The 12,395-nt window shown below is 36.9% G+C and overlaps 1 protein-coding gene across 4 annotated transcripts in view; it reads right to left on the bottom strand.

The window, feature by feature from the left end:
- The window catches only part of MRPS27 (mitochondrial ribosomal protein S27), a 90,914-nt gene that overhangs the window by 67,840 nt on the left and 10,679 nt on the right, over positions 1-12,395 (bottom strand). For all 4 annotated transcript variants that reach the window (XM_033429983.2, XM_033429984.2, XM_004270794.4 and 1 more), the window contains exons 3-4: positions 4,401-4,471; positions 2,308-2,366 (exon numbers count right to left, since the gene is read on the bottom strand). In XM_033429983.2, the coding sequence (XP_033285874.1) occupies positions 2,308-2,366; positions 4,401-4,471 (130 nt within the window). The remainder of the gene's footprint in view (positions 1-2,307; positions 2,367-4,400; positions 4,472-12,395) is intronic.

Genomic DNA, 12,395 nt, shown 5'->3' with positions numbered 1-12,395 from the left:
CAATAAGACTCCAGGCCTCACAAAACTGGACATGATATGAAGAATTAATCACAGAATGTCTTTCTGTAGGACTTAAAATTTCTCAGTTAAACTTCAATGCGTGAAGACAGGGAGAGTGTCTAACTTATTCACCACTATATGCCCAGCACCTTGGACAAATTCTGGGCACACAATGGGTGCTCAGTAAATACATGCTGAATATTGAATTGCTGAAATCAATTATATGCTACAGAGGTACAAGTAAATTTGGGACATATTTCTTCTAAGACTATAGCACTGTGTCCTACAGGATGGAATTCTAAAAAATAGTTCCTATTTATAAACTGGAACTATTTTCTGCATTTTCCCATGAACAAAGCAAACAAAGGTGCCAGCCCAAATACACCTTTCTCCACTGGCAAAAATAACTACCAAAGGAGCCTTACAGTGTCGAAGAACCACTAAAGGAAGGCAGGGCTTGCTCCCATCAAGGAATCCGTTTATGTTTATCTTAATGAAGGGTAGGAGGGCACTTGCAATTATGATTTCAGCACCTAGAATTTAAACTTCAGACACTGTTAAAGACAATCTTAGATTTAAAATTTTTTTTTTTTTAAGGTTTGGAATCTTATCTACTTGAGATTTGTATTTAAACAGAAAACACCAAAACGGTGGTAGAATCTACCCAATTCAGGAAGAAAAAAAAGAAGCCTTATTACTAGCTTGCAATATCACATGCAAGAAAATTGGATATGTTTTCCCTAATATAAAGAAAGCTTTAAAAAAAAAAATATACCCAGATGTAAATAACTGAAAACTCTCTTGATCAAAACAAAGTTAAGGGACTTCCCTAGTGGCGCAGTGGATAAGACTCCACGCTCCCAGGGCAGGGGGCCCAGGTTCGATCCCTGGTCAGGGAACTAGATCCCACATGCATGCCGCAACTAAGAGTTCGCATGCCGCAACTAAGGAGCTCACGTGCACAACTAAGGAGCTGGTGAGTCACAACTAAAGAGCCTGCCTGCAGCAGCTAAGGAGCTGGCAAGCCGCAATTAAGGAGTCCACCAGCCACAACTAAGGAGCTCACCTGCCGCAACTAACTAAATAAATAAATATTTTTTAAAAAACCAAAGATCGAATGGGAAATTCTAATACAATGTTTACTGGAAACATTTTAAATTTCAGCCTGAGTCTTTTTTTGCAGCCTAGAAATTGGAACAAATCATAAATCTGATTTTTAAAATCACAATAAAAAGTTAGTTGTAAAAAAAAAAGTTAGTTGTAAGGTATCATTTTGACAGGTCAACTATAACAATAAATCATAATTTATTTGATCAATCCTTTATTTAATGAACTTTAGGTTATTCCAGTTTTTACTGCTATAGACGGTGCTGTACTGAACATACTTCTTTGTACACAGGGGAGAGTGTAGCTGTAGGTCAGTGGGATTGTTCCCAGTTGTGAGAAAGAATGAAGTAAAGGTAGTAATGTAGAAAAAGTGTTAATTGAAAATAGGAGCTGAATAGTACTTAAAGAGTGCATTTCCACCTAAATAAAAAAGGGAGGAAAAAGATAAACAGACATATATTTTTTTCTCCTATCAGACTAACAAAAATCCAGAAGTGTGAAAATACCTGTTGGCCAAGCTGTAGAAACAGACCTCTTTCATACACTGCTGGTGGGAATGTAAATTGGTAAGACCCCAATGGAAAGCGATTTGGCAACAGCTATTGAAATTAAATATGTATATATATATATACACATGTGTATTATTACATTTACATATGTATTAAATATACATACTTATGAGAACTATGTGCAAAATTACCTATGTAAAAGGTTATTAATTATTGCATTGTGCATCATACAAAAAGAGAGCACAAACAACCTAAAGGCCCTACAATAGGGAACTGGTTTAAATAATATATTCATAGTATGGAATGTGACAGTTATAAAAAATGTCTAATCTCTCTATACACTGATATGGAAAGATCTCCAAAGCACAAAGTTAAAAAGCAAGGAGTTGGGGGCTTCCCTGGTGGTGCAGTGGTTGAGAGTCCGCCTGCCGATGCAGGGGCACGGGCTCATGCCCCAGTCCAGGAAGATCCCACATGCCGCGGAGCGGCTGGGCCTGTGAGCCATGGCCGCTGAGCCTGCGCGTCCGGAGCCTGTGCTCCGCAACGGGAGAGGCCACAACAGTGAGAGGCCCGCGTACCGCAAAAAAAAAAAAAAGCAAGGAGCTGAACATTATATACAGTACTTACCACCTTTTGTGTTAAAAAAGGATGTGAAACGAGAATATATAGTCAAATGAAATGGAAAACTTACTTGTACAGGTAATACTCTGCATGGTCTATCTCTTCTCGAGATGAAATGTTGTCCACAAACTAAAAGACAAAAAAAGAAACCTTTGGTTGAATATAAATTATGCCATATATTGAGCCTAAGTCACACACTGACCTTAAAAATAAAACACACATTTTATTAGAACAGTGTTCATGTAGTGTGGCTCCATCCTCAAAACCACTCTATGTTAATGCCAACAAATAATCTACAACGGTCTCTCTTTTTCTATATGTAGAACAACCTTGGTTAGAAAAACTGTTTAAAAACTAAACGTTAACCTTGCTCAGAACAAGAGAGAGCTCCTCTTAGTGTATTTATAATTAGTCACTGGTATTTCCCATTAACTTTAAACCCTGATATTTTCTCTATGTTCCAAACTCCAAATACATGGGAACACATAGTTGAAAGGATGAAGACTCTAATGGCTGAAAAAACATGGCCCAAGAGAGGAAAAGTCTAAATTTAGAGAACTCAGTCTTATAACCATTTTTCCTATCTGATTTGGTTCTGCTACAGACCAGTCAACCTGTGATTCTTCTACCAGCAAAGTCTCCCCTCGAACCACAAACTCCTTCAGTGTGCTCAACTCTAAACCAGAGAAACAAACAGAAAAGACTCTTCTAAGGAGGAATTCTACTCTAAAGTAAAGACTCAGAGGAAAAAGGGTGAAGTAGGAGATAATGGATGTAGTAAAACCTCGGGAAGGAGGAGAGAAAAGTAAAGAGGGGGAGACTTAATGGATCTCCCCCTTTTTAGGACTTACGGACTTGATTTAGAAATCTCATTAAGGGGCAGATAAAATATGGTTCCAACACAGGACCTGAAGTTGAGAACTAGCTCTCCTGACTGCATGCTGTGTGGCATAAACAGACGGCACAGCCCCTCTGGAACTTAGTTGCTCCATCTGCATAAACAGAATAAAGGCACCTGCACTGAAGAGGACGAGGCTCCAACAAGAAAGTGCACATGAAAGCTCTTTAAACTCTGAAGCGCTGCCTAAACAAACACCAGGCATTATGGCATACAGAGATTTTATACATCATGTAAGGGATGAACCAGTGGTCTTTCAGTTCCCCTCCAATATGAAAATGATAAGTCTATAAAATTTAGGTTATAACCTAGCTAAACGGTTCCCCTACTAAAAGGAAAATATCAAGGAGCAGAAAGAAAGGACTCAAGACTAAAAAGGATGATGGTTTCTCTACTTTTCTTCTCCTAGATTTAAGTCTCTTGAATTTTATGGTGCCATTAATTTCTACAAAGAGTTTTCACATCTAAGATCTCAATTTAGTGTCACATCAGCCCTATGAGGAAAATACTACTGTCCCCATACTGAATATGAGGAAATTGAGAGGGGTCCACTTGCCCAATGTCATAAAGCAAATTCATTAAGACAAGATAAGATCTATTTAAGGGAGGCAACAGAAAAGAACTTCAATGTCACAGAGATCTGGGTTTGAAGCCCAATTTTTCCACCTATGAACTGTGTGAACTTGGAAAAGTCATCAAGCTTTCTGAGTCTTACATGCAAAATGGAGATAACAATGCTTACCTCATACGGCCGCTATGAGAAGAGCAAGATAATGTAAGTTAAGAAACTAGTACAACAGCTGGCATAGAAGGTGATCAGTAATGGTTACTCTCAAGTCCAATTCCTGACTCCTAGCCTAATATTATTCTCCCATCCATTGCTCTGTAGCAGTTTAACATTAATATCCATTCTTTTATAGACTTTCTCAACTACCAAAATTACTTCCAATATTAACAAGTAAATACTATCACTTTGAAGGGTATATCAACTTAAAAAAAAATCATGATACCAAATCCTGGAAAAATTAAAATAAACCAGATACACAACAGTAATCACTGACACTGGAGTCTGATAAATTTATTACCTTTTATTTTAGTCAAAGAAATTTGCTACTTCATCATAAAATATCTATTAGCAACTACAAAAACATACCATACTCTGGGAAAATATATCCTATGAAAGATAGACTTTATTTACAGAGCCTCATGTATATAAAGTGGCTTTCTTGCCTTCTTTCTCTTTCTTTATATTTAAGTTTTCTTACCCGTGATATTGTTAAAGAACTAACAGGCAGCTTTCTCTCATATGTTTTATCCATTAAAGATGCCAGATTAGCTGTGAAGACAAAGAAGAAAAAAGAACCTTGTTAAATATATGTTATTTCTTAAGAAAAATCTAACAGATACAACTCCTGCCAGATGGCTGTCAACATTATGAAGTCAGTATTAAAACAGATGCTCTTTCTTGCTCTTTTTTGAAATTATTTTTATATAAATTAAAGAGGATAGAGAAATATTAGTATAATTTTTTAAGTATTTACTTGATTGAAGAAAGAATTATTTTTAAAGTCCTAGCATAGATTTAGCTTTAAAAAAATGGATCAGTAAAATATCTCTGGAAGGAGATACAAGAAAGTGTTATTATTGACAGACTCCAGGCAAAGGAGGGCCAAGATGGTAGGGGGGCAAGAAAAGGAAACTCTTCATTGCTTACACATTTACTCCTTCTGCATTTTGAACCAGGTAAATATATTAGCTGTTCAAAAATGTTTTAAGTTGGAACTTATTAAATTACTTTTATACATTCCCTGAACGAATCACAGGGGCCAGGCATTCTGCTTATAATTAATGATTTTCAGCCTGAAATATTCCTATTCTGATTCCTTTTACCAGAACATCCATACAAATACTTGGTATTCCTGAGATTACACTGCCATCTCAGAGTCTAAAAAGACCTGGAATAACAGGCAACATACTCTTCAAAATAATTATTTCATACCTTCTCATTGCTTCTAGAACTTAAAATGTGTGTCTTTCCCCTTCTCCGCTCACTCTCACTCTCAGCTCATGATTTTGTGTCTTATCTCCCTAAGCATAAAACAGAAGCAATCATGGGAACTTTATCCTCCTACCATCAGGTCTACCAGGCTACCAGCATCTGTATCCATATACCCTGCCTCCTATTTTTTTTAAACAAAGGATGAACTTTATTAAACAAACAAAAAACAAAAATGACAAAAATTTCCTTTGACCTCCTATCGCTCTCCAGCTACTTCTCCTTTGCTCTGCTCCCGTCAGCAGCGAGACGCCACAACAGAGTCATCCCCAATACAACTGTCACCACTTCTTTAGTTCCATCCTCCCTTGAACTGACTCAAATCACATTTTGGTTTCCATCACTCTACTGACACCAAAGACCACCTCTACTTTGTTAAATCCAGTAGTTAATTCTTCATCCTCATCTTACCTCACCTGTCACTAACAATTAATATAGTTGAGCATTCCGTTCTTCATGAAATGCTCTTTTCTCTCTTTCTTGGGTTCCTTTGTAGGATCTCCTCTTCTTGACTTCTTGATGTTGACGTGCCCTAAGTCTGAGGAGCAGACTCTTCACCATCTGCTCGGTCTCTGGGTGTCTCATTCTCTCCCTCCCATAGCTTTAATCATCATCTACAGACTACTGACTCCACACATATATGCCTACCCTGACTTCTTGTGACTCCAAACTTGTATTTCCAACTACATGGGTGACATCTCTATGTGGGTGTCTAATAGGTCTCTTAACATAACGTTACATGTCCTCTTAATTCTCCAACCTTCCACTCCAAACCTGCTTTTCTCCAAACCTTTCCCAGCTCAGTAAATGGCCCCTACGTTAACTGGCTTACTCAGGCCAAAAACTAAGGTGTCATCCCTGATCCCATTCTTTCTCACTCTCTGTAACCATATGTCAGCAAATCATATACACTCTAGATCTGAAAATATATATATATAAATAAATCAGATCCTGTCATTTTCTTTTCTCAACCAGCCAATAGCTACCTATCACACTTGGAATAAAATCCAAAATATTTTCTATGATCTATAATTGCCTATATACGCTGGTCTGTGTTTGGTTTTTTGTTTTTTCTCTTTTACACTTAGAAGTAAAAACCATGAAGGCAAGGACTTAATTCACTGATATATTCTCAGTTCCTAGAAAAGTTCTATAAAAGGCACTCAATAAATATCTAAAGAAATAAATAAAAGGAATAAAGCAAGGGAGGGAGAGAGAGAGGGGAGAAAGAGAGGGAGGAAGGAAAAAGAAATGCAGTTATCTCTTGGTGTCCACATGGGATTGGTTCCAGGACCCACTGTGGATACCAAAATCCACAGATGCTCAAGTTCCATAGCTGGCTCTCCGCATCTGCGGATTCAACCAACTGCATCATGTAGTGCTGTGTGGAAAACAATCCACATATAAGTAGACCCGCAAAGTTCAAATCCATATTGTTCATGGGTCAACTCTAACTGCAGTTCCAAGTTTTTTTTTACTCCCTGGTGGAAGAAATTAGTATTAAGCAAAACGGCAACAGGTAATCAATTGACAAGTATTTGTTAAAGACCTATTGCTGTGCACTTAACCGATATTTTTCTCTTTTCTTTCCCTGGGATAATGCTCTCAATGACTCAGTAGCTACCAGCGGAAAGGAACTTTGCAAAACCACTAAAACCTGATATGATGTAAAAGTAATTACTTTTCTTATGACTATCTTATGACTATCTTTTCTTATGACAACCCCTTAAAGGGGTTGGTACCATGTGAGTTAAAAATTTTAAAACACAAATACACATATACAAAGAAGTCCCTAAAACCTCTTTATACTAAGGCAAATTAATATTGTTAAATCTAACTGCTCACAGAATGATATTAAACAGCATTCCCATGATACCAAATCTTTATGATCTCTTCATAATAGAGGCTCTTGTGTTGAGATGACAGGCAATATAAAGAATCAACTAACTCTTTACTCAAAATTTAAATTTTAACTAAAAAATGCAGGATCAGGATCTACTGGCCTAATTAAAATGACCTCCATTTCCTCATGGGTTTCATATAGTACACAGCATATAACAAAACAATGGATTGAGCGGGCTTCTGTAGTGTGATAAGTCAAGATTCCATTTTAATCTTCTACACCAAGATATCCTCAGTCAAGTAAAATCGGCTGGGGCCTCAAAAAAGGCAACAGCTGCACAGCCAGCATCTGATGAATAATATTTGCATATTATAAGTCAGAGAAAGGTTTGCTGCTAAATATAATATGCAACCAATCACCTCACATGACAGCACTAGTGTGATGAATGAGGCAGAAAACTGCACGGAGCAGGGATGGCCGTGAAAGCTGGGGCAGCTGCAGCCTGCAGAGGGCCAGTGCCACAGGCTTCTGGACCATGGTTTCAACAGTCAAAATCACTCTTCGTGTTTCAGTGAGGGGCAGGCAGATGCCCAGGTTTTATTCAAAGGGATGTGCCAAAGAAGATGCTTTCTTGCCTGTCACTCAGCTCCTCAGGAATATACATTGCAGCGGATGGTTGTGGTCAACAAAGACTATAAAGGAAAATGGGTCTGAAATTTGAATTCCTCATTGAATTCTTCATTAACAAAACTTAAAGCTGTATAGACAATGTGGAAGTATGTCCAGAAAATGAAATGTATACTAGTATAAAAATGTTTTTGTTTGAAGAAAACAATACCATTGATAATCTAAGGACATAAAGGATTTTCCTGAGGACTCTGCACTATTCGAAGTATAGGAGTGTAATCCTGGTTAAGGATCTGAACCCCTAAGAGGCTTTAAGACTTTAAAACGTCAGATTCCTAGGCTTCACACCCAGAGGGCGATTCTAATTCCATAGGTTTGAAGTGAGACCACAGAAACACAAATTTTTAAACAAAAGCCCCAGGAGATTGTGATGTAGCCTGGCAAGCACTCGAGTGAGTTAGTTTGAGAACTACCAGAGGGAACACAAAAAGGATGTTGCTCCTAAGTTCGAAGATGATATTAAACTGAATTCCACCTCAGCAATAAGGTGGACTAAATAGCCTTTAAAAAATTCCCCCTACTATAAAAACAAAACACCTAAATAAAATGTTAAAAAAAAATTTCAAATATATGACTGAGCTTTCAAGAAGATAGATGTAATTGTCAGCGGCTAAAGGCAGGGTGGGAGCACAAACCTTAAGTGTTTTAAGGGACTACTAAGGGTAGCAGTCACCTGAGAGCATCCGCAGGTCCGCAGGGAAACAGAGCTGTGGTTTTAATGACTTACAGGGAACGGAGGATAGAACCAAGGCCTCTGTAAGATAGGAAGCTGTTTCAGAGATCCTAGGTAAAGCCAGAGCTGCCTAAGGCTACACCTGCAGTGAAGGTGAACTAGAAAGTAATGCACCCTGCAAAGGGAAAACAGCAAGGACATCGTCCCCTGAGGATTCTAAACCACAAAGTCAGCCTTCACACCTCTGAGGCCCTAATTATACTTCCTATGTCATACAAGATACACCAACTTGAGAACTATGTTTTAAGTGGTTTAAAGAGTTGATTTTACTATATAAAATTGTAGAAAATACATACTAATCTATGATGACAGAAAATATCAGAGGTTTCCTGGGAATGTGGAAGGTGGGCAGGAAGAAGAGGAAAGGACTACAAAGAAGTAGGAGAACATGTGGGGGGTGGGTGACAGATATGCTTATTATCTTGATTGTAGTAATGATTTCATGGACATATACACAGGTACATATGTCAAGACTTGTCAAATTGTACACTTTAAATATGTGCAGTATATTCTATGTAAATAATACATCAAGAAAGCTGTAAAAAAAGAAATTCGATGAGTAAGTTAAAGAGCAGGTAAGACACAGGTGAGGTGAGAATTAGCAACCTGAAAGATCTAAAGGAAATTACAAGAAACTAGAAGACTCTGCAGCAAAGATAGATAAAAATGAAAGTATAAAAAAGGAGTTAAGAGATATAGAAAATAGAATAGTAAGGTCTAAAATACATTTAATTGAATCTCCCAAAGAAGTTAATAAAGAGAATGGGGAGAGGTAATAGATGATGAGCTAATTGCTAAGCATTTTTTAGAACTGATAAAAAATATCCATTTTCAGATTCAGGAAACACAAAAAATCTCGTCAATTAAGTAAAATTAAGCCCACACCATGATACATTACACTTAAACTGAAGAATAAGAGGACTTTAAAAGTAGCCAGAAAGTACAGATTACTTACAAAGGAAAAACAACTATACCAACAGGTGTTTTCTCACTAGAAACAACAGAAAACAGTAGAATAACATGTTGGGAGTAAATACAATCAAAATAGAATTACGTATCTAGCAAAATTATCTTTTAAGATTAACGGAAAAATAAAGACACTTAAAAACTGAAAGAATTTATTAGCAACAAATACTCACTAAAGGAACTTTTTACAAGTTGTGTTTTTTAGAAGACGTGTTTTTGGAAGAAGGAAGATGATCCTTTAAAGAAGACTTGAAATGCTAGAAAGAATGGTAAGTAAATAAAATTAATTTAATTTGGGGGGAAGTTGTTTAAACTAATAATGTCTTATGTGTGTACGTGTGTTTTAAAGGATAAAACTTTAATGTTAGACAATAACACATGGTTGGGGGTTATGTGACTGGACTAAAGGACAGCAGAGTGTGAATAACACTAGAATTTAAGGTAAATATGCAGGCTAGAAGTTATGCAGCAACCATCTAAAAGATGTAGATTTAGAATGGTAAAACCCACCATTCTGAAAGAGTAGAAATAGAGGATACAATTTCTAGAGGGGGAAGAAATGTAAAAAAACAAAAACACCACAACCATCCAAAAGAAGATACAAAAGAAAGAATAAAGAAAGATGGGACAAATCACTAACTATGGTAGAAACAAATCCAAATAAATCAACAATCATAATATGACACTAAATAAACTTTCCAGTTACAAAGACAAAGACTGCCAGATTGGTTTTAAAAATACATAATCCAGCTATATAAATCATATGAACACATGAAGAGTTGAAAATAACTGTATGAAAAATGTACTAAGCAAAAAGTAGCCTAAAGAAAGCTGGTATAGCTATATTAATATCAGACACAATAGATTTAAAGCAAAAAGAATTCATTTTTCAGATTAGGTGGGTCATTACATAATGACCAAAAATTCATTTTCCCAGGAAGATAATTGGTGTGCACCAAAGTAACACAGCTTCAAAGTATATAAAATTCTGAGAAAGAAAATGATAATCCCCTCAATGATCACAAAATCTATAGTAGAGATGTGCTAGGAAAGAAGCCTCTTATAAAGTAGGGTGGTCTCTGGGTCAAAGTTATGATGAGGAAGTTCTCTGAAGGAACGATGGATCCTCTGTTGAACCCTGGGAGCTTTAGGTGAGAAATTATTAGATGGTTTCAGTTTTTCATGATTTCTATGTAACTGTACATCACTGTTACCCATTCAGTCAACACTAAGTTCTTTCTGGGCATGTGCGTACCTCACCTAATTTATGTAATTCTTTAAGGACTAGATACAAGTTATTACTGTACTTCCTAGAAGAAGTGATCTGGAAAACACAGGCTAAAACTCTGTTTTTGTTTCAGGGATAGATGACCTATAACATGTATGGAAATAATAGAAGGAATTAGGAAAAATTAACCTAAGAACCATTTGAATATAGATATTTAGCTTTCCTTCTATTTGCCTTTCTGTCACCAGAAGCTTTAAAATAATAAAAAAATGTGAAGGCAAGCTTCATATACATATATACTAAGATTAAAGAAGGATGATGTGCACAGGCCAGACCCATCTCTAGAACTGCCAGCAGACAGTAAATACGAAGCCTAGTGAATGAATACATGTCACAGACATGCAAATAGGAAAGCAGGCCTCAGAAAATCTCCATCAAGCTTCAAGAGCAGGATTTGAAAAACTACTGCAACAAGCCAAAGGCCTCCACAGCTGAAATGACACAGTAAAACTAAACCTCAGCTAATAAGTGTCCAGCTAATGAAAGATGACCACAGTGCTCAGCTTCAACCTCAATGCAAAAAAAGAAACAAAAAAGCAGTAACTAAAACTGAAAGGTATCTCTTACTTTATGATTATTTATAAAATGAAAAATCAGAAATAGAATATTTAATTCAGTAGGGCTCAGGAACTAATTTAGTTCAAGTCACCTAGTCCCTTGCCCCTGGCAGGGTAACCCAAGCAAACTTCTCATGGAACACAGGGAACTTCCCCCATGAGGCCTGCCTTCCTACCAGCACCCTACCCAGTTCCCCAGAATGGTTTTCTCCTGAATCCTATTCACTGTGGGCCCTAATCTGTAACAGCTGCTAACTGGCTAATGCTGCGAACTTTCACCCTGTATCTCTCCAGTAGATCTGCATGGCTAATGCAGGAATTTCAGAGACAATGCTTTAATTCAGTGTTTATTTTAACCAAAGGGAAGCCCAGTACAGAAACAGTCTAAAATTGAAAGCTTCTGATTTGAGTTGGAAAGCTCAAGAATTCCCAGGGCTCTACAAAGCCTAGCTGGAGAACTACGGCTCTTTCAATAAAATATCAACTGCAATGAATTAAAATGTCTGGAATAGTTAAGTCCATGAGTTCATAATATTAGAAAAAAAAATTAAAACCCTCACTGATAACCTTTGGAGGATGGTAGGAGGTCAATTTATTATTTTCGAAGCTGCCTCTTCCATACAAACTATAACTCAGGATAACTGAACCGCTGATGAAAGGAAATTCTTTCACAAAAATTTTCTGGGTAATTAATGAGAGAAATGATATAATTAAGATAGCAACATTTTGCAGCTCCTAATGAAAAAATGGATCTAAGCAATGATCACGAATGGCCTTTAACATCACAGTGACAACCAAATGCTCTGTGCCTCTTGACAACCGTAAACAACACTTCCTATGAAGTACTCATGCCAAAAGAAAAAACAAAATACCCCGCTGAATCTGATCAAGGCTTCCTCTCTAACTGCCAGTTTTATAGGACATATGGAAGGTAGAGGAACATGTTAAACACCACCATAAGGATGAAAACAGCAAATCTAGAATGTGGGAAACTACAAAAGAGACCTGTTTTCTTCAACAAATAGACTGCCAAGACAGAAAGAGAAACCTATAGATTAAAGTCATCTCAACATATTACAATGTATGGACTTTATCTGGATCCCATTTCAACAAACTGTAAATTAAAAAGA

The sequence above is a fragment of the Orcinus orca genome, chromosome 3 (genome assembly GCF_937001465.1).
Source record: "Orcinus orca chromosome 3, mOrcOrc1.1, whole genome shotgun sequence".
NCBI classification, from domain to species: domain Eukaryota; kingdom Metazoa; phylum Chordata; class Mammalia; order Artiodactyla; family Delphinidae; genus Orcinus; species Orcinus orca.
The sequence above is the reverse complement of the archived record's forward strand: the minus strand, read 5'-3'. Positions and strand labels throughout refer to the sequence as shown.